The sequence below is a fragment of the Melanotaenia boesemani genome, chromosome 8 (assembly GCF_017639745.1).
Source record: "Melanotaenia boesemani isolate fMelBoe1 chromosome 8, fMelBoe1.pri, whole genome shotgun sequence".
In the NCBI taxonomy this organism is placed as follows: domain Eukaryota; kingdom Metazoa; phylum Chordata; class Actinopteri; order Atheriniformes; family Melanotaeniidae; genus Melanotaenia; species Melanotaenia boesemani.
In genome coordinates, this window is record NC_055689.1 from 30536430 (window position 1) to 30558945 (window position 22516).

Consider the following 22516-nt stretch of genomic DNA (forward strand, 5'->3'; position numbering starts at 1 on the left):
AGCAGGTGGGTAATGTTAGCCCCCTCTTGAACGTGAGTGGGATGCACCTGCAGCGTAAGCAGCAGCTGTAGCAGAACTAACCGGCGGTAAAACACCCAAAATGGATTCTGGAAATCTCTTTTCATTTAATGTCTGCAAGTCAGCCATAAAAATGTATTTCTGGTTCACAGAAGCATCTGTGATACTCCAAGATTTAGTTTTGATCTGATACTAAGTACTTAAAGGGATGTATTGTTGATACTGATACGTTTTAATAGGGCTGTGAAAATGAACAGGTTAATGTAATAAATTTTTTCTTTTACCATAAAAATCGGAATTTGACGTCTCGACATGAGAAGCTAATGTTGGACATGTAGCAGCTTTGTCACAGCAGTGAACCAAATCCACTAAAAACCACTTTATCCTCCTTATTTACGAAGATTCTGGTCGTTTTCAAGCCAAACATTAAAGCCATTTAAACCACACTAGGAACAATCCATTTAGATACCAACGTTGGTATAGATGGTATTGATATTTGGATCGATCCGCCACCTCTAACATAAGTCCAAGTGTGAACTGTGGCACAGGGTCAACACAATAACAATAACCTTTCAAATGATTGATTTTTCCAGTGTTACCAGTAGCATCATCTGTGTCCATACTATTGATGACTTAAAATACACATACAGCCAGCACACGAAAAGACCAAAATGCTGCTGATTGTAAACTTGTCTTTAATTTCGGGCATCTTCCCAGAACTTCTAAAAAACAGCTGTAATCAAACTTCTGTTAAAAAGGGACGATCTAGACAAGACACATGAGCAACTGCAGGCCGATCTCCAGCTTCCTTTTCTAAGTAAGATAATTGAAAAAGCCGTTTTTCATCAACTAAACGACTTTTTAAAACAAAACAACTGCTACGGTGTCTTCTAGTCAGGTTTTAGACAGCACCACAGCACTGAGACTGCTCTGACCAAAGTCATTAATGACATGTGTTTGAACACAGATTATGGAAAAATGTCAGTCTTAGTCTCACTGGACCTCAGTGCTGCATTTGATACTGTCGACCACAATATATTGCTTAAACGACTGGAGAACTGGTGGGCCTCTCTGGCACTGCGCTACGCTGGTTTAAATCTTATTTAGAGAATAGAAAGTACTTTGTGTCATTAGGTAATTTTACATCTAAGACAGCTTTTTACCAGCTCAGAAACATCAACAGAATTAAAAGTCTAGTCTCCCAGAAGGACCAAGAGAAACTCATCCATGCATTCATCTCCAGTAGGCTGGATTACTGTAATGGTCTTTTAACAGGACTTCCTAAAAAGAGCATTAAACATCTGCAGCTCATCCAGAACGCTGCTGCTAGAGTTTTAACCAGGACTAAGAGATCTGAACACTTCACACCAGTTTTGAAATCTTTACACTGGCTTCCAGTCAGTCACAGAATAGATTTTAAAACCCTTCTTCTTGTTTACAAATCCCAGAATGGTTTAGACCCAGAATACATCTGTGATATGTTCAGAGAATATAAACCTAGCAGAACTCTTAGATCCAAAGACTCTGGTCAACTAGTCCAAACCAGAGTCCAGACTAAACATGGAGAAGCAGCATTTAGCTGTTATGCTGCAAACAAATGGAACAAACTGCCAGTGGAGATTAAACTTTCACCAAATGTAGACATTTTTAATTCCAGGTTAAAAACATTTTTTTTCTCATGTGCCTATACATAATATCTGCACTGTAACTTTTTTTTTTAACTTATCTTGCTTTTAATCATTTTATGTAATTTATTATTTTATTGTGATTATGTGTTGATGCCTTTTACTATTCTAAATATCTGTAATGTCTTTGTTTTATGTAAAGCACTTTGAATTGTCCTGTACATGAAATGTGCAATACAAATAAACTGCCTTGCCTTGCCTTGCCTATCTGAGCAGACAAGAATTACATGTGGAGTTCCCCAAGGTTCCATCCTGGGGCCTCTTCTGTTTAACATCTACATGCTCCCACTGGCACAGGTCATGAGGAAAAACAAAATTAGTTACCATAGCTACGCAGATGACACACAGATATATATTACAATGTCACCAGGAGATCGAGGCCCCGTACAGGCTCTTGGTAAATGCATTGAGGAGATTAATGACAGGATGTGTCTGAACTTTCTTCAGTTGAACAAAAACAAAACTGAGGTGATTTTATTTGGAGCCAAAGAGAAACTATTGAAGGTCACCACAGAGCTTCAGTCTATACACCTACAAACCACCAAACAGGCCAGAAATCTGGGTGCAGTGATGGACTCAGACCTTAACTTTGAGAAACACATTAAGGGAACCACAAAATCAGCCTACTATCACCTTAAGAATATATCAAGGGTAAAAGATCTGATGTCTCAGCAGGACCTGGAAAAACTAGTCCATGATTTTATCTTTAGTCGGCTTGATTATTGTAACAGTGTTTTTACAGGTCTACCTAAAAAATCAATTAGGCACCTGCAGCTGATTCAGAACATCTACAGAGTCAGAACCAGACATGGAGAAGCTACATTCAGCTTCTCGGCTCCACATGATCAGATCAGCTGAAACACTCAGTTTATTTAAATCCAGGTTAAAGATCCACCTGTTCTCTGCTGCATTTCAAATGTTTTTATTTAGAAGTCAAAATCTACATCTGGTTCTTTTAAGCTGGAATCATGTCACTGGAACTTTATTTCTTGCATTTTATTTATTTTATTTTAACATCTTTGTTCTGTTTTTATTTCATTAATTGCATTTATTTTAATATTTTTTTTATGCACTTGCTTTCTGCACCCTGCTGAAATGTTTTATGTAAAGCACTTTGAGTTGTCTTGTACATGAAATGTGCTATACAAATAAATTTGCCTTATATTGTAGATCACATTAGCCAGTACATGCAGCAGCAAGTACTTTTACTTTTAATAATTAAAGTATACTTAAAAGGAAGTACTTACTTTTTTATTCAAACAAAAATGTTAATCTGGTACTTCTACTGTTACTATAGTACATTTTTATGTTTATTCATAATCTTTGTTTATATAATGTTTATGTATAACATATATCTGCGATGGACTGGTGAACTGTCCAGGGTGTACCCTGCCTCTCACCTGTTAATGCTGGGATAGGCTCCAGCTTACCCGCAACCCTTAATGGACCAAGCGGTACAAAGAATGAATGAATGAATGTTTATGTTTATTTTTATTTTTACTTAAGTACAGCGTTCTTCCTCCACCACTTAATCTAGATCAAACTCTGGCCCTCAAGGGCTGCTATCATTCAGGTTTTCATTGTATCCCTGCTCCAACACACCTGATTCAAATCAATTCTTCACTAATTTCAGTCATATATGTTGGAGCCAACAAAGCCAACTCTAAGGAAGCCAAACTTCTCATCAATAATGTCACATTTTCAAGAGTCAGTCTCTCATTTTTCAGCTGAAAGAGGAAGAACAGCATTTCCAAAGCTGGTTTAAAAGTGCTAAAAGACCAAAATGCTGTTGTTGAGATAAATACCCTCTTTAAAAAAATAAAAACACATGCATGTGGATCTCTCCTCACGCTACAGCTGATGTGGAGCAATAATAAGCTGAAAATTGTTCCCAGAAAAACGCTTCCTAAACCATGAAGATCAGATTTACTATTGTTTTTTTTCCATAAAAATATTTATTTTGACTTTTTAACTTTTAAAGAGTTTACTTCATATTAGCTATATTGTGAGGAAAGAAACCATGACCATGTTTTTATGAATGCAGCTTACCACCTCCTGCAGGGTGAAACATGGCTTCGTCCATCATGACGGATTCCAACCATCCTGAATTTTTAATGTAATTTAAGTTTTGCATCTTTCTATTTAATATGCATCTTTTTTTATCTCAGACTTGTTTAATAATTTTGTTGTGTACACACCATACCCTGGGATTTTGTTCTTCAGGTTTTGTCATGTTTCAAGATAGAATGACACTGAAGTAGCTTTCAATTCTTGAATCCTTGAATAAGATGCAAACAGTAGTTTGGTGCTGAAAGCAGATGGAGCAAAAAAGGCGAAGTAACAAAGGACACAAGCTGGTTTTGAGCTTGCTATTTCAGTAAATTGACTGTATTTAAAGGTAGACTTTATTCACCTTGAAGCAGCGTGTTAGACAGGGAAAGCAGAAACGACACAGATGAAAGCATTTATAGAAAATGGCATTACTTGATCTATAAATGTGAAATCAGATAAAAATATATTCTTATATGCATCTAAGACTTAATGTTCCATTGATCTTTCCTTCATGCTGTCTGCAGGAATCCCTACTGTGTTCGTGTCTGCCTGGGTGATGACCAGGATTTATCTGGAAGACACAGGGTGAGTCCTGCTTCAGGCTAGCTGCCTTTCATCATGGAAACATGGCGACAGCTATACATCCAAAACCTCCTCAGACATTTTACATGGACCTGCATACTGATTGTGTTATTGATCTGCAATTTATTTTGCTTTTAAGTGGATTTGCGATTATGTAGTGAACTCAGAGGACTTCTCCTTCATTGCATCAGTTGTTTCATTAAAGCCAAAAATGACATTTTGTTGTTCAGAGTCTGTCAGCAGATAATCAATGGAAATGTGGCTCCGTCTACAGAATATTAAGGTGAAATTTTCAAAGTGTCCAATGGCACCTTATTATTGCTGGGGACCTCATATAAGGCAGTGTGCTGAGGGACTGATTGTCTTTCCTGGCTTGTTATCACAGCTGACACTGCAGGACTCGACGCTGCAAGTTGGACCGAGTTTCTGGAAAAAAAACTCAACTATTACCTCTGTGTAGTCTCAGAATGATCACGAAGGACAACGAGGACAGAGAAACACAAAGTGATTAAAGCTTGTGAAGAAAGGTTGAATTTAAAGTCTGTAAAAACAGTTTTTGCTGCTTCAGAGAGTCCAGAGCACAGCTGGAGACGGAGGACTAATTCACGAAGACGACGAGTCTGGCTTGTGTGTTTTCACACTTGATTTATTTATGCAGACCCGGCTGTAACAAAGCGCAACGCCACAAAGTGTAGATATTTTCTGTGATAGGACTCATTATAATTTTTAATATCATCTGACCTCCCCAAGCAAAATAAAGCTTGTGAATTTCGAATCATCCCCCTTACTAAGTCAAATATAAGTGATTTTAAAAGCAAAAAAAAACCTTCAGGACTCACCGATGTCTGAGATCGTGTCATTAGTGTCATAGCAACAATAGTTTCTTTCTGTGTAAGTGCAACTTTTCACCATAAGAGCCTTAACAAGTGAGTCATTGTTCTCGTTTTAAGTGCAGAAATGCAACTGGATGGCTTTTTTTTTATCATTCATTGACTCAGGAGTCTTCCAGCGGTTGTGGAATATTAAAAATAAAAGTTGTAAATTATGATGTAAGACCACAGAGTCGGTTCATTGTTCCTCAATAGACTGTGAGCAGCTGTCAGAAATGTCTGATTAAAAAAATATATATAACAAATACATGCAGTCTTGCTCATGAGTGATGGTGAAGGAGGCTAACGGGCAGATTGTTGCTCCACTCATAACGTGGATGCTGCAGCAGACTATCGGAGCGAAGAGGAAAAAGAGCCTGTAGGTGAAACTGTCGGTTCAGCAGCTGATCGGCTTCCCAAGCTCTCACTGACTAATGCTGCCATTCTCTTTGAGTAAATGCCATGACAAAAAGCTCAGGGAAATGAGTTTGCACAGCAGGGTGTGTGAGCCCACCTTTAGAGACAACATGATGATCCTTTAGATTAACACCAGATGATTGTTTAGGGCTTATTAGCTTATAGCCTTGCCTTCATTCTGCAAAGTGATGTTGTGCATGTAGAAATGAGTGGGATGAAATTACAAATTAATCTCTTATTTTGAGCATCAGAGTTGCTCCTCTTATGTTTTTTCTTCCTCTAGACTCCATCTAGTCTGTATAGAGCAGGGATCACCAACAATCGTCCAGGTTTTAGATGTTTCTGCTGCAACACACCTGATTCAGATTGAAAAAGTCGTGAAGAAAAACCTGCAGTCATATAAAAATATATAAAAAAAATCTCTAAAAGTAAAGCAAACTTTAAACATGGCTTCCTGTAGCCTGCATCCAGAAGTGTGACCTGAAACTGTGCTGCACACAGAGGAAGCCATATGTTGAACAAAATGCTGTGGAACGTTGTATATTATCACAGAGGGATGTCTGAGAGGAGCAAATAGCTCATTTTGACTTGATGCTGTGCTGCAAAGTGCCAGTTTGATGTGATGCAAAATGATCTTTGAGCAATGCATGTTGGTAATCTTGTCTGACTTACATCGTTGCTGCAGAGCATCAAGTCACATGACATTAAAACCATGCAAGGACAAGGTGGATGCAGTCTGGACAGGTCGGGTGATGCGGCTGCTCTTGTTCGGCTGCTTTAAGTGAAATGCATGATGTTATATATATATTTTAATTAATCACCTCTTGTTGTTTTCTTACATTTAAAGGGAATTGTACTTAACTTGATCTGCTGCTTTAGCTGCTTATCTTCTCTCTATGGTTATCAGGAACTAGATTCCCAGATTTACTGTGGCAGTGATATAAATAAAACCCCGAATATAATAACTACTTTTTAAAAAGCAAACCTTCTAAATGGTCCAGCACCTGTTTGCCATGATCAGCAGCTATTTTGAGCTCATTCACTGATAAATTGCATCTGACCTCACTGCGGTGTTTTTATACTCCAGCCCTGAGGTCACCGGCAGTTCATGCAAACCCTAAAGTTAACAGCAGACAGTAAGTCACATCCAAGAAAAGGGACAGAAACCAAAGTAAATCTAAAGGCGATAAATCAAAATACAAAAGGGAATTTAATTTTTTTCTTTTAAAAAAAGCTACTTTTTCTGCCACCATGATGAAGGCATGAATGTTTAACTATCATTATTCTTTCTATGTTTTGTATCTGAAGGTGTTGGGAAAGAAACGACAACCCCATACCCAACTGGGTGATCAACGGACCAATCGGATTCTCCATCATGGTAGGTCAAGGTGATTACCTCCATGTTTTTCTGCTGCTGTTTCACCTGATTGTTGGTTCGATGTGGATTTAGTTGGAGCCATAGATTTTTTGGGAAAATGTGGTTTTCATTTTATGTAAAGACAAAGTGCAAAACGGAAAAAACATTTTTTGGTCAACATGATATTTTACTAACTAAATGAAACTTTTTTTCATATGGTTGAGTCTTTATAGGACTCATTTCCCCATTTATGAAATGATTGGATGGTCAGTATAAAAATGTGTTCAAGATTAAGAAAACATATGAGGACATAAACACAGTAATGGAGAGAGACGGATAAATAAATGAACAGGTACATAAATAGATATATAGAACCAGAAAGAGAGAGAGATGTGTTGGTAGGTAAATAAATAGATGAATAAATTAATGTGGAAACAAAAACAGAAAAACATGACATCACATGAAAGATTCAAAACATTTTATTTTAATTTACTGTTTATTTAAATATTTAAGTAAACATAATTTCCTTGTGTTTGATGTCATTTACTCTGTTTTGGTCTTCGTATGTTTATATGTTCCCTTTGTCTTTGCTCTGCGCTGATTTGTTTAGGGCACAACTACAACTACAACTCCTTATTTAGGTCAGAGAATCTGATGTGTCACATCATTTTTACCAAGCTGGAAGTGGAGTAAATCATCTTCCACATTCATTCATATATTTTATTAGCTGCCTGCAGCTTCATAAAAATCTAAATTTTCAGTTCCTGAAGCAGATGAGACAAAAATGTGTTTAAGAAGATGCCTCATTAAAGGGTTTAAAGCCTTAATGAATAGCCAAATCCACTAGTGTCCCTCTTTTGTAGCATCCATTAAGAGCTGTGTGATGTGGGAACACTCCTCGTCTAAAGGTATTAGACTCAGAGGAATTCCTGCTGACTGGCAACTCACCGTAAGCTCTTCCAACATTTAAAGGTCTCAGTGGGGGAAGTTACTCTTAGCAAGAACGAGGATCCTCAGCAGTGAAGCTGGCTTGTGCTGCTGCAAGGATATGGATGGAAGTTTCTGGTGAATGCTTGCAGGGAGGGTTTAACAGTCTACACAACCAGAGCACGTCACTGTATTTATTGTGTGCAGCAGCAGCATTGATCCTCTTTCCTGTGACAGATTTAATCAATATTCATAATGATGGCATTTTTGCTGTAGACCAGAGTTATGTTGGATTGGTATTACTGCTGTTCTTGTGTCTCTTCACTGGCCTCCATTACATATAGAACTGATTTTAACATTTGTTTGCATGTTTTTTTAAGTTTTACATGGATTTGCACCTTAAAACTTTTCTGAACTTCCCTGCCTTTACTCTAAGGTGTCCAGAAGGTTGCGGTCCTGCAGGTTTTAGATGTTTCCTGCTGCAATACAGCTGAATCAGATAAATGGCCCAACATGCTTGGACCCACCTTGGAAACAAGCTATCGAGGACATTCATTTAATTTGAATCAGGTGTGTTGGAGCAGGGAAACATCTAAAACCTTCAGGGCTGAGGACCGGAGCTGGACACCACTCATTTAAGGCAAAGGACATATTGCTTTTAATTACCTATGTGCATGTTTATCGTGTCTGCTCGAATATTTTGCATTTGATTGAAGCATCGCTTGTGCACACCCTTATAAACTCACACAAAGCGCACTCTGTGCTCCTAAACTATATGCATGCAGTCAAGCGGAGCCGTGTAGGGACCAATTTGACTGGTTGTAAGGTCCTGAAATGACAAAGTTTCAAAGACAACCTTGATGACCAAGTTCAAGATTATACCAAAACAGCTGCTATCATTTGCTGTGATCTTAAATTTAACCAAATGCTAACCTCATGGATTGTTGCCATACTTGTTGCTTTGTGTGTTTTTTTTTAACCAGTGTTTCTCAATATTGGTCCTTAAATACTTCTGTCCTGCATGTTTTAGATGTTTTCCTACTCCCACACACAAGATTCAGATTATTGGACCATCTCATGAAATTCTTTGCAAGTCAGTAAATGAGCCATTCATTGCAGCCAGCTGTGTTAAACTGCAGAAACATATAAATCATGCAGGACGGTGGACATGACTGAGAAACACTGGTTTACACCCTACAACAGATCTGCTCCGGATCCTACAGTCTGAGGAAAATATTTAACTTTTTTTTTTTTTTTTTTTTTTTGACAATCATAATATTTACAGGTTTTTTTCTAAATAGCTTTCATTTGAGTCAAATTTATCAGTGTGGGTCAGATATAATGTACGCTTCCTATCACCATGGCAACCCCCGCTGCCACTTGGACAAACCCAGCTGATGGACACCTGACAAACTGCTTCTCTGATTTACATTCTGTAATGGATTCAGCTTAAACCTTTTAGTAACTTAAAACAGGTGATGGGGGGTCTCAACAATCTGCACAGTCTAGTTACATTAGTTAAACTCAGAGATGAAGCAGAAAGCAGCCATTTAAAAAAAGTGTTTTACTGGTTGTGGTGCCAATCTTCTACAACATCTTGTCATTTTCTCTCCCTCTCCAAAGGTTAACTTCATCCAGTTCATCAGCATTATTCGGATCTTGGTTCAGAAGCTGCGGTGTCCAGATGTTGGAGGCAATGACCAGTCACAATACAGGTATATAGTACAAAGTTAAGACTGGGTGCTTACTTGAATGGTGTGAACACCAGAAAGATACACCAGCGAAAGAATTTCACCTTTACTGTCTATTTTCTTTTTCTTTCGTGCTGGGTGTTGTTGCTATGTTTCTTCTTTGTTTTTGTTAGATCATACTGGATTTCTGGCTTGGAGGACTAGATTCTAGATCGGTTGCAGGACAGCATTGTTATGTGTGTGTTTTTCTGTTGTGCTGAGGTTATCAGAGAACACCACACACAGATAAAACATATCTTCAGATTCAGAAAATCCTTATGTGTGTACCAGCTTAACTGTCTGAAGAGGTGAGAATGACAGTAACACTCACTCAAATAGGCAGCGTTTCATGATGCAGGCTTTATGAAACGAGGCCGTAACCTCTGTTTCACCGTGTAGTCGGACATTTCTCTGGCTGTGTGAAGCTTTGCCCTGGTCGGAGCTGGTGTGTTTAGTCTTCGGGCTGCTTTATCCTCCAGTGAAATCAGGGCTGCAGTGAGTTGTCAGGTTTTTGCATCATGCAGTTGAAGAGATTTGAGATTCTGTGGAAAGAGGTGTTGAAAAGCCTGAATAGTTCCCTCTTTTCTTGTTTTCCCTGCAGAATCCTGTTAGTGTAAAGGAAAACTGTCAGTTGTGTATAGGTCAACGTAGAGATGAGCCAAGTTGACAGATGGACAGAGTCCATTTCAAGGAGAGGCTGTGAACTTCTCTAGGAGTTGTAGGGGTGTAGGGGTGTAAGGGTGCTGTTCCTGCAGCTGCTTCAGTACATTTCTCCTCCCACTGCATCACAGGAGGCTGTGGACTGTGTGAGAGAACGTTAGAGAGTTTCTGTCGATTCTGACTTTATCTTGGGGACTTCAGAGTGCATCTAACCTCAACAGAAATCACTGCACATGTGTTTGCTATAAAAAAAACACCCACAAATGTTTTCTAAAAAAAATAAATAAAAATAGCAAATGGCAGATCAGGCAATACATGAAATATTTTTTAAAAATTGACTAACATGTTGGAACAAACTAGGCAACTGAACCGGTTCAACTGTTGAACTGTTGTCACATGACAGGAACTCAACACATTTAGTCATGTCAACATGGTGAAGACGACTTCCTGGAGTTTAAAATGAACATCAGAACGAGAAAGAAAGGGGATTTAAGACTTTGAACGTGGCATGGTTGCTGGGATTTCCACACACAACCATCTCTAGGGTTTAAAGAGAATGGTCTGAAGAAGAGAAAATATCCAGTGATGATAGAAAGACAACAGGAATTCAAATGAGCACTGATTCCAACCAAAGTCTGCAGAATAGCATCTCTGAACACACAACACATCCAGCCTTGAAGCAGATGGGCTACAGCAGCAGAAGACCACACCGGGTGCCTCCTGTCAGCTAAGAACAGGAAACTGAGGCTACAATTCACACACACTCACCAACACTGGACAATAGAAGATGGAGAAACTTTGCTGGTCTGATGAGTCTCTAGTTCAGCTTCACAATCTTTGTTATCAGGGAGCATTTTCTGATTTTATTTGAGCAGTTATTCACATTGTTATGTATTGTTCTCATTTCTTTTCATGTTACAGGTTTTACACATTGTGTTGGACCATAATTGGTCTTGTGTGGGGTTACATTGTTAGTTTCCATTCCCTTTTGTAGTTTATGCCATTTACTGGTGCTTGATCAAACCTGGATCCCGTACCATTGTTTTTACTCTGCAATGTTGGAGCACTTCATTATTATTATTATTATTATTATTATTATTATTATTATTATTATTATTATCAATGCAGTAGATATCTTTATTTCCAATGTTTTCTCATTACTTTTACTGCTCTTTTTCTTTATCTTCGTGCTCTCTATTTATGGATTTATTCATTTTTGCAGCATTAAGTAAAGTGAATATAGTTTATTCTGCTGTAAAACCAGCAGATGATAGGAGCGGTACACCTTCTCATGATTAACTGATCATCACTGTTTCTCTTTCAGGAGGCTGGCCAAGTCCACACTCCTGCTGATCCCTCTGTTTGGGATTCACTACGTGGTGTTTGTGTCTCCCAGCGAGTCCATCGCAGAAGCTTATAAAATATTTTTTGACCTCGCCCTCGGATCCTTTCAGGTATGGTGATAACTTCTCTGCTCATGCATCTATCTGCTGTGTCTTTTTCTAATTTTAATAATTATGGCTTTTTTTCCCTTCAGGGTCTGGTTGTGGCCATTCTCTATTGTTTCCTGAACAGTGAGGTGAGTTCTTATTAACTCAAATCACAGATTACTACATTGTACTTACAAAACTTGATGAGAAACAGATGCTACAGAGTAAACAATTAAGTGCTGGATATTTGCATGAGACATAATTTCCTTATTATTTGATTTAAATGTTACCATGTTACAGTGATAACATCTTCATTTAAAATAGGTTCAATTTGAATTTGGTCTCAGGGGAAATGTGGCAAGTTCTTCTGTACCTTTGTTTTGGCTCCAGCCAAAGTTTAATTACCATAAAAATGATTTATTCATACTATTGAAACCAATAAGAAATAAAACTGTGGTCAGATTTGAAATAGAAAAAGATAATTTGCTGAGTTGTTTTCTGTTTTTTTTTTTTTTTTTTTGTGTAGAGGATGTGAAGAATTGTCCATTATTTTCAGCAGCTTGTACAGCTTTCTTTTGTTGAGCTCCAGTTTTATCCAGAACCAGCCTACTTGATCAGTTTGTTCAGCTTCTTTAAGTCTCTGGCTCTGATGCTGCTGCTCCAACAGATGCTGCTAAGCTGACAGCACTTTCCACAACAGACTCAGCTGAGTAATCAGAGTATTTCTGCAGATGACAGGTCTCAGAGTTGTATTGGAAGCCTGAGGTGTACAGTGTGAAGAGAAATGGGGAGAGTACTGTCCCATGTGGTGCTCCAGTGTTGCTGACCACCATCCAAGACACACAATCGTTCAGTCTCGCAAACTGTGGTGTGTGTGTGTGTGTGTGTGTATATATATATATATATATATATATATATATATATATATATATATATATATACATATATATATATATATACATATATATATACATATATAACGTAAAATAATAATTGTAGTTGAATTATCAATTTGCATCAGCCTTTTGTCTTATCTGGGACTTTTAATGGTGACTGGCAAAGTAAAAATAAATTTAGGAAGTATGACTACATTTCTGTTTTGTTTAAATAGCCAACAATAAGGATAATAAATAGCAAACATTAAGGATCTTGTATAAGTTTCCATGAACTTTTTTTGTAATACACAACTCTGAAATGCACATCAGAAAATAATTATGGAAACAGCTGTTTAATTTGCAGTTTTAGATTTTAAAAAAGAATATAATGAAAAAAAACACTTCATGTATTTTTTTCTTATTTCCTCAGGTTCAAGGGGAGCTTAAGAGGAAGTGGCGGAGCATGTGTCTGAACTGCCATCTGAGCAGAGCTCATCCCTGCAACAACAACGTTGCCTCCAGGAACGGCTCGGAGCACAACATGCCGTTTCACCGCCACTCAAGAGCCCAGTCCATCCTGCAGTCAGAGACCACCATGCTGTGAGGACATGAGAGGTGTCCGACACACACATAAAAAACAAAAGCAAAAAAAAAAAACAAAGTAGTTTTACAAATAAAAATAAAAAAGAAATGCTGTAACCTCTGATGAAGTACTACACGGGTGGGACTCCTGCATGGTGTTTGAGCAGATTTTGGGTTTAGCTTTACAAACCTCTGTGGACCTTCAAGTGTCCTCTTAATTGGACCAAAAGCTGTTAGGATCCCTCCCATGAGATGCACTTGTGTTTACACAGAAAGACTGCTTAACATGTTGACTGCTTTGGTCTAAGAACGCTGGAGCTTCATGTTTGGCTGTTTATGCTTTTTGTTTTTTTTATTTTTGTTCTTATTTCAGAAGCCACGAGCATGTTGAGGTATAAAATGTACATACTTGAATGTTTCATACACTAAATTTAGAATTTTTAAAGCAACACAGTACCAGGCAAAGATTTGGATACACATGTTCATTATTAATAGGTTTGTTTTTAATTCTACTTTTTACAGTGTAGAACAATACTGTGGAACAATCCGTAGAAAAAGATGCTTCATGAAATTATCATTATTATTAAAATTATTACGTTATTGACAAATTAACTCCACCTCAGGGTCTATATGTCTATATTTAGAGTGTATGTGGATGCTTCATAGGGTTTAAGTTGCTCATATACCAAAGTCATTACGTTACTATTTGTAGTCTTAAGGCCAATAAAAAGAGAAATGCAAGGAGTTAACATTAGATGAGTGAAAATGTGAGTTATGGGATTTTTGGCTCCACTGTATTTTTTTCAGAGATGCTAGAGAGAGAAATCAGAATCAGAAAAACTCTATTAATCCCCGGAGGGAAATTGAAATATTGTAGCAGCAGCAACAACAGAACAACAAGAACAAAAAGACAAGCAATCATAAAAGTGATAAACACTGATATATATACATATATATATATATATATATATATATGTATATATATAAACACACACACACAAACACATATATCTCAGTCCTCTATGTATGTCTGCCTACGGTGGGTGGTAGTAGTGCTGTAAAGTGCTGAAAAGACAATGTAAAACAGGAAAAAAAAAATAAAATTCAAAAAGTCAATATTTGTTTTTTAAGTTTAATTTTATTAAATGCAACATGTCACAACACTTTTAACTTTTTCAATATTTATGTCCAGACTCTTCATTAATAAACATTTATTGATGGTAAGCCAGTGCAGGATCATCAGCAGCAGTTATGTACTTTTCATTTTCAGCCTGGTCATGAAACAGGCAGACTACTGGTTGAGAATGTGTGTGGTCAGAGATGCATGAGGCAGAGCTTGCATTTTGAATGTAAATATCGTTGACGATCAGTATCATTTAATTGTGGCCACCAAAATCATGATCACAATCCAAATCTGATAAATTGTGCAGCCCTAGTCTTCACTGTAAAGCATGGAGGAGAAGGTGTGATGGTGTGGGTTGGCTTTGCTGATGGTAATCCATTAAAAAAATGAAGGCACACTCAACCTGTATTTTTGCCACAGTGACTGTCATCCCACTTGGTTTGCACATCGTTAGACCAACATTTGTTTTTCAACAAAACAATGAGCCAAAACTCCTCAGTGCTCGGCTAGAGACGTGTAAGCAGAAAGACTTGGAATCTGAAATATTTAAATATATGTTTTTACATTAAAATAATTTTAATGTGATTCTTTGTGTGTTACTTAAGTTTGGATGTTTTCAGTATTGTTCCACAATGTAGCAAAGAGACAAAAAATAAGTCCATGAATCATTGTCTCCAAACGTTTGTGCTACTGTGTGTTTAAAAGTCAGAAATGATGTGTGATAGTTTTTTTCATGATTTCATAATCATTCTTGTCATTTTCAAAAGGAAAAAATAGTCAGTAGATGAATGTGTTTATTCATCTGTGGGTATTCATATTGCTAATAGCAGCCTGTTATAAATGTAGCTGAGATGCTAACACACGGAGGCACAAAACTGTTGTTATATCTATAAAATCTTAAAAAAAAAAAAAAAAAAAAACATTACCTATTGTAAATTACTACAACTTTACCTGGAATTCATATAAGTTGCATTAGCAATTTGTTTGAAGAACGTGCAAGCTGAATTAAGTTGGATAGATCAGTAAGTCAAAAGAGACCAAGGACAAACAAATAGATGCATTAAACTGAAAGAGACCTCGAGTCGACATAAACGTGACAGAGAACCATTTATTTAATCTGTAGCTAACCAGTGTAGGTTTTATATAAACCACAGCTATTTAGAAAAAAATGTTTTGTTCCTAACCTAAAAAAGAAAAACCCTCTGCAGAACTCACACACTATTGTTCGTGTGTCATCTTTGGTTGTATCTAGCAGATGTGGATGAAAAAAAGTTGAATAGGGAAGAATAGAAATTTGTCATGCACATAAAAAGTTTGCCACCTGCGTGTTTGCCTGTTTAGAAGAGGACCCGATGCACGCTGAATAAATGCAACGTTATAAATCATGCCTGACCTGATAAAGATTGATCTGATGTGACTTACCAGCTGTTTCCAGTCTGAAGTGACAAACAATAAACTCAGGAAAATGTTTTTCCAGATACATTAGTTTCCCAGATTTTACTAGATAAAAATAGAGAAACTCAAATAGTATTCCTCTTTATTTGTTTGCTTGCTGATTGTTATTTGTGATTTTGTAACAACTACCAAACCAAGTTTCATTAAAATTGGAGGGTATAGAGTGGGCAAAAGAAAGAAACTGTGTTAACTTATAATAGAATTGGAAATTATTGTGTCAGTGCTGGTAGAGAATTTATTCTTTGTTTATTATTTAATTGAAAACCGTGACTAATGGATGAAGTGGATTTTTTTTTTCCTTTCTTTCCAAGCCATCTGAGCTTTGTGTGCTTCAACAAGTAGCTGCATTAGCATTGTTGTTTCTAATTGCTTTGTTGGTTTTCAAACTATATCACACAAAAGCCAGTTTTTATTCAAACAGCATTTATATTTCCAAGCAGTCCATCGAGGCCACACCCACCCATTTGCTTCTTACCAGTTTACTTAAAATAAGTGCTACGAATGACCGTAAATGCATGTTTGACCCAGGTCAGGACATAAGCTCGGTTTATGCTCCAAACACTGGTGTATACCTACTCAGAACCTGGAAAATGGTTTCATTTTAACTGCTTTTGTTAACAATTGTTGTGCATGTTCCAAGTCCTTACTGTGAGCTTTGATGGTTTTGACACTGAGCTCAGTGCTCTGTTTTAATGAAACAATCCAAGTGCTCTGACTGAAGCTTTCAGTTGATGAAAAAGGGAATATAGGATGTTTCCACCAGGCACCGGATGTATTTTCTTGTTTGATTTGACCACAGCAGTCAATTTAAGACCATCTATCTGTTCTGCTTATACAAAGTCTGGGGCTTTTAACCTTTTTTTTACAAATTTATTTTCTGCATGTTGATCAGGCTAATGCAGGAAGTGTGTGGGATGCACTCTGCACACATACATTTGTGTTCTCTAAAGTCAACATGAAACAAAAGCATCAGTTTAACATTCCTGAAGTGGAGGTTTGTGCAGACTTAATGAAGGATTTACTTCCTCTCTTACGTGCTCATCTAGAGATTTTGATCATGGCCACCCACAACACTGCTGAAAATCCTCCCTGTAACGTCCCACATTAACACGTGCAGCCTGTAATTCTGTTTTATCTGAGGAAATGCAAACAATCAGCTGTTCAGGAAGCCAAATTATAAATACTGGAAGTGAAAAAAGAAATGAAAGATGAAAGAAAAAGAGCACTGAGGATAAAAAAAAGAATAAAATAAAAATGAGGTAATTGTTTTGTATAAATCAATAGCATTTATATTACGTTTGATAAAGTAAAAAAGCTAAAAGTGATGAAGTGTATTCAAAGTTTCCTTTTCTTCTGTTCCTTCCTTGTCCGTACTGTGTCATCTTCAGGTCAGTAGTTTGTTCATCTACTGGTGGAAATACCAGATTAATTTCAGCTGCATTCAATACACAAGTACTGTTTAAATGGGTAATCCCTTAAAAATCGTTTCACTGCAAGGTTTGCTGTAAGTTTCCTTCCTTGAGTAAGGAAGGAAGTAACTTATAACATTTATGTTGTTACTTACTTGTTCAGGATATGTCCCTTTCTTTATCCGACAACGTCTTTGCCAACAACCCTAGTTTATTTAGAGTAAATGTTGAATCCTGTTTTTTTCAAAAATACAAGCTGCCATTGCTCACTGGCTGCTGCTTTTATATGGAGGGCCAAGACCTCTGATAGGAAGGAGGGGGCGGCGATTTAAAGCAAATCTGTTAGACCATATGAGAGAAAAAAGGTAGAAAATTAACAAAAAAAAATGTAAATATTCAGGTTTATTTAATTAATTAATTAATTTCCTACAACAGAAGCAGAATCTCCTGACAACCACTAGTTCATGCAGAGGTGCCTGGTGGATGCAGGGAAATGGTTGTGAACATAAACGATGTTGGTTTTATTCATGCAGTCAGTATTTTGCAGCAGTTGCATGATGTTCTCTGTGTTTGCCTTTTATTGCTTTTTGTAAATGACTATGTTTGTTCTCTTGTAGAATTCAGTGTAAAAAGGAAAACGCTTGCTTTTGCAGTTTATTTTACATGTAGTATTAAACTATTGCCACAAGACAAAACACACAAACACACACATACTTGACTTGAGGAATACAGAATTAGAACATACTTTGAGTTATCATTTTTCCATATTTATCATTTTTATATAACACCTGCTTACCTTACTAATAAGTGTCATAATTTTAATGTATTTTTGTTGTGGTCCCACTTTTGACTTTTTTTTTCTTGTACATGATAGCAGTCTAAGCTAATACACAACTGCACAATTTGTAATAGCCAGACCTCTCTGTGCCCTCTAAGATGTTATTAAATATGAATCTGGAAGAGACAAAACTCTAAATAAATTCCCACCTGTCCAAAATCTGGTATTTGCAAGTGGTTAAAGGTACAAAGTGTCTCCTTGTTTTATAGATAGACCTCAGTGTCATCTGCATAACTGTGAAAATTTAGATTTACAAATTACTTTAGCATGACTATAAACATAAAGAATAGTAGTGGGCCTATCTTGGGACCATGTGGAACACCAAATTTCAGATTAATAACCAGTATAAAAGTAGAACTCTAAAAGCTCAAAGCAGCACATTCGAATACATCCAGAGGTTTTGGTCTTTTATTATGTGCTTTTGGTGTAAAAAAGAGAGCGCTTTTAATAATCTATTGACATTTTTGCTGGTTTCTTTCTTTTAACAAAATTACACACAGCAACTGATTGAATGAAGTTATTGATTCACCTCATAATCGGCATTTTAAAGATCCTGACAAAGCTGCATTTGTACGCAAAAAAAGTAAAAGGCGTTACAAAATCTTGCAGTAACGTTCACTAGTATTTTTTATGTCATTGAACGTTTATGTGACTCCAAGTGGTCAAAAGAAAACACAGCCATATAAAACCCTGTCAGTGTTGGCTTGTCAAGTGACTTCATTTTTAATGTTGACTGCCATAATGCTGGGTATTGTCTTGATTGAGCTCATTTGTATAGAGACACCATGAATGTCATGCAAAAGATGATTGATAAAGGCTATCTTTGTAAGCATTGCACTGTGTGAATGTATCTTTCTTTGTATTGTTTTCAAAACGTGCCAGCTACTCAAATTCAAAGCCTGACACCATGTGTGAACCACTTTGCTGCAATTAAAAAAAAAAGAAGGCAAAATGTATGGCTTTTAGTGCTGCCTCTATTCATGCATTAACTAATGTCAAGTTAAAATATATTAATCAGCTAATCAAATCTTCCACAATTCAAAGACCCTGCACACAATACTGTAGTTTTGATAATGGGATTATAGTAAAAGGTCCTATACACTATAAATAAGGAAGAAAGACTATTAAATTTTGTTTTACTGGTCATATTCTCCCACCATTATGAAATTTGGAAAGAGAAAAACAAACACTACTGAAACGAATTGTACCTTTTAAATTACATGTTCCCCTCACCGGCAGAGGCACCACTGCCCTAAGAATTACTGAAGGAGAAGGAGCGCTCCACATGCATGAGCTTGAACAGCATCATAGTGGATTTCCTCTGCGCTTTGCGGGTTTGAAATTTGAGTTGATTTATATATTTTCATATTGAAAATGTTATGGAATAGCTATGGTTCACTAAGAAGCCACAGAACAGAAAACATTGCTGGCTTGAATGTTTATGATGACATGGATCTATAGTTGATGTTTGGTGTGATGTTATAGTGAATGTTTGAGAGGAGTATTATGCACACTGGCTGCAATTCACCACCTCACCACCTGCATCGTCAATTTTCTCCATCTCCAAAATGTCCATACGTATTGGGTTAGAGTTTATGTAGATTTTCCCATCACGTTTGCTTTATAGATCACAACTTTTGCATGGGGAGAGGCGTACGCCACTTTCAGGCCCCATTTTTAAGCATATGCCACATTTATAAATGAGACCCCAGATGCTTACAGGGAGCTGTTTTAAGTATCTTTAAGCCCATTTCAAATGTTTGATGTTTTGCCAACATTTTATATTTTACATCCTATATAATCACTGTGGTCCGACTTTTCTTTAATTAAAAATACTTATATTAAAAATATATGAGGGCATAGAAAAAGAAGCCCAACATGAATAATGGGGAAGAAAATCCTAAAATGTGTATCTTTGTGCTATATTTTACATTTTGTCAAGTTGCTGCTGAGTTTATTGATCAGAAACTAATTTCCTGAAGCTCTGAAAGCTCCCAATGGAAACATATTTATCCAACAAGGTAATTTTTTTTTTTTTTTTGGTCACACAAGATGACAAAAATTCTTCTGTCAGTCAGTGTTGTCATTTACTCTTTGCAGCTACAATCAGTTTCAGTTTAAACTCTTCATTTCAATCACAGCTTGCACCACCAAGCTGAACCAGCCTATCTTATCTGTGCAGAAGGAAAAATTCCACTTGCACTTCAGTCAGAAGGAAAATGGATCAGCCAGAATGTATCTGATGACATCCTGAAAAAACATCACTTGCCAAGTCAGTGGACAAGATCCTCCAATCTACCGCCTCATGTGTCAGCCAAGATGACAAACACCCTTTTTACTGCATAAAATAACTAATCAGACTAACACAATGATGTAATGACAATTAGTGGCAGAGGTTCAGACTGTAATAAACTGAATACACACCTCCTGACACTTTGCTTTCAAGATTATGTTATTACATATGCTGTTAAAAGGTTTGCATCTTGGAAATGTCCAACAGGCCCAGCTGGTAAACAGTTGGACTTTTACATGGCCTGAAATCATTTTCTGAACTGTAAAAACTGCTTTACAGTCAAAGCAAAGTCGAGCTGGCTGTTTATCCTCATGTATCATCTTTGTAAAACCTTCCTGAAGGCCGATGGGCAAAAAGCATTCTTGCCTCATCCTCTAAAAAGCATCCTTTTGTTTTGTTTGCTTTGTGGATCTGGTGGTTGCTGGATATAGAGCATTTAAAAACATGACAACAAGCAGAGTATATTTGTGTTCCTTGTGCAATGTTGTCGAACAGATGTCCTCCAATGTGTTAACTACTCTCTAATTAGGCTGATTTCACTCAACAGTTCAGGCTACAGACAGCATGAGCAGTGAACTGTAATATATCCAGCTCTGTCAGATGACTCATGCAACAGTTGAAGTGGAAAAAAAATCCTATTTTAATTTCAATGGAAAATTCAAGACATGCTTAGTTAATTTCATATCAAGCGCTTCAGGCTTGACATTCACAAAATTCTGTGTAAGGATTTTCCTAAACCAAAAAAAATCTTTTTTTTCAATGAGGGAGAGATAAAATAATACAAAATTATATTTGCATAGGATGGTCTGCTGGCGCAGCTCAATGCTATGTCACCAGATTACTTAGAGCAGTGGTTCCCAACCTTTTTTCCTCGAGGACCCCCATCACGCATACACTAAATTTCCAACTCCAGTTGACAAGGTCCACTGTGCTGACTCTCTGCAGGCTTTCTGCAGGACAGAGCAGGATAGTGGGACCAGGGTTGGGGATCACTGACTTAGAGCTACAGAAAATGGGTGGAAATTCCTTATGATTGTGGGATTAAGCAGAAAACGAGACTAGATTAAATGGTACTATTTACCCACTGCAGGGTGGTGGCCCTTGAAAATCAAAGTCAAGTCAAAATTTTCTTGTGTTTCTGATGAACCAGGACAATGGCCAGAGAAGCCATTTTGCTCTTTAGAGGTTAAACTAAGATCATCTTTATTACCTTTGTCTTATACCATGGGAAAAGCATGCATGAGAACTATCAATCAAGACAACATAGGGGCCCAAAATTTCATGCTACTCCTTTCGTGAGTCCAAACCCCTCACAATTCTATAAATGCATGCTGAATTAAGGTGCTGGTGGAAACCTGGTTCATCTGAATTTTAACTGGATGCAAGTGTAATTTTGTCATTTCAAAGTGGGAGAGATTCTTTCAACACTTCTTGATTATAGGATAAATAGATGGACACTATAACAGCTATACACATTCCAACTTCAGTAATATAGACAAATTAACTTGAAACAAACATTCACTAAATTAGAGTAAGAACGGGAGACATGTTGACCAACAAAAGCAATGAAAGAAATAATTTACTAATCTTCTCAAGAAAATGCTATATTTTAGTATAAATATACATGCCTGTCACAAACCCAGAGATAGGACTCAAATTATCAGAGCTCCAGAGATTGGGTAAAAAGTGGTTTATTGAACAATAAGAATGTGCAATGGTGTTCAATCCGGTCTCGCACAGTCAGCTCTTCTGTGGGGGTATGAGAACAGGTGTAAGTAGGCAGAAAGTCTGTGGCAATGATGTTGGATAATGTTACTCCACGTACCAGGTGTAGTTGGGTTGTCGGGGAGAACGGAAACAGCAGGACCGGAAGATTCAGCAAGGAGTCCGCTGGGGTGGGTTGATAACTGCTGAATAGAGAGCAGGTTAGTGAGGGAATAACTTGGCGGGGTCAGGGAATCCAAATGACAGAAGCGGGGGCTTCTGAAAATCTCAGTCGAGGCAGAGAAGATAAGTCCGTGATCCAGAATCCAAATCCAGTATACGGTCATGAGGTCAGTAATCCAAGAATCCAGTAAACAAACAAATCAGCGTTACCAGACAGGGGGCAGGCAGAGACGAAAATCCAGGTCCAGAATAACAAGGTCAAGCGGCAGGCAGGCAGGCAGGCAGGCAGGCAGGCAGGCAGGCATATATATAGTGTGTGTGTGTGTG

At 37.3% G+C, this 22516-nt stretch overlaps 1 protein-coding gene across 1 annotated transcript in view; it reads left to right on the forward strand.

The window, feature by feature from the left end:
- The window catches only part of LOC121645305 (vasoactive intestinal polypeptide receptor 2-like), a 90991-nt gene extending 77521 nt beyond the window's left edge, over nucleotides 1–13470 (forward strand). Inside the window, exons 8-13 of the mRNA XM_041993756.1 lie at nucleotides 4280–4340; nucleotides 6932–7001; nucleotides 9531–9622; nucleotides 11622–11751; nucleotides 11835–11876; nucleotides 13033–13470. Of these exons, the coding sequence (XP_041849690.1) occupies nucleotides 4280–4340; nucleotides 6932–7001; nucleotides 9531–9622; nucleotides 11622–11751; nucleotides 11835–11876; nucleotides 13033–13206 (569 nt within the window). The 3' untranslated portion in view covers nucleotides 13207–13470. The remainder of the gene's footprint in view (nucleotides 1–4279; nucleotides 4341–6931; nucleotides 7002–9530; nucleotides 9623–11621; nucleotides 11752–11834; nucleotides 11877–13032) is intronic.
- Nucleotides 13471–22516: the final 9046 nt, after the last annotated feature.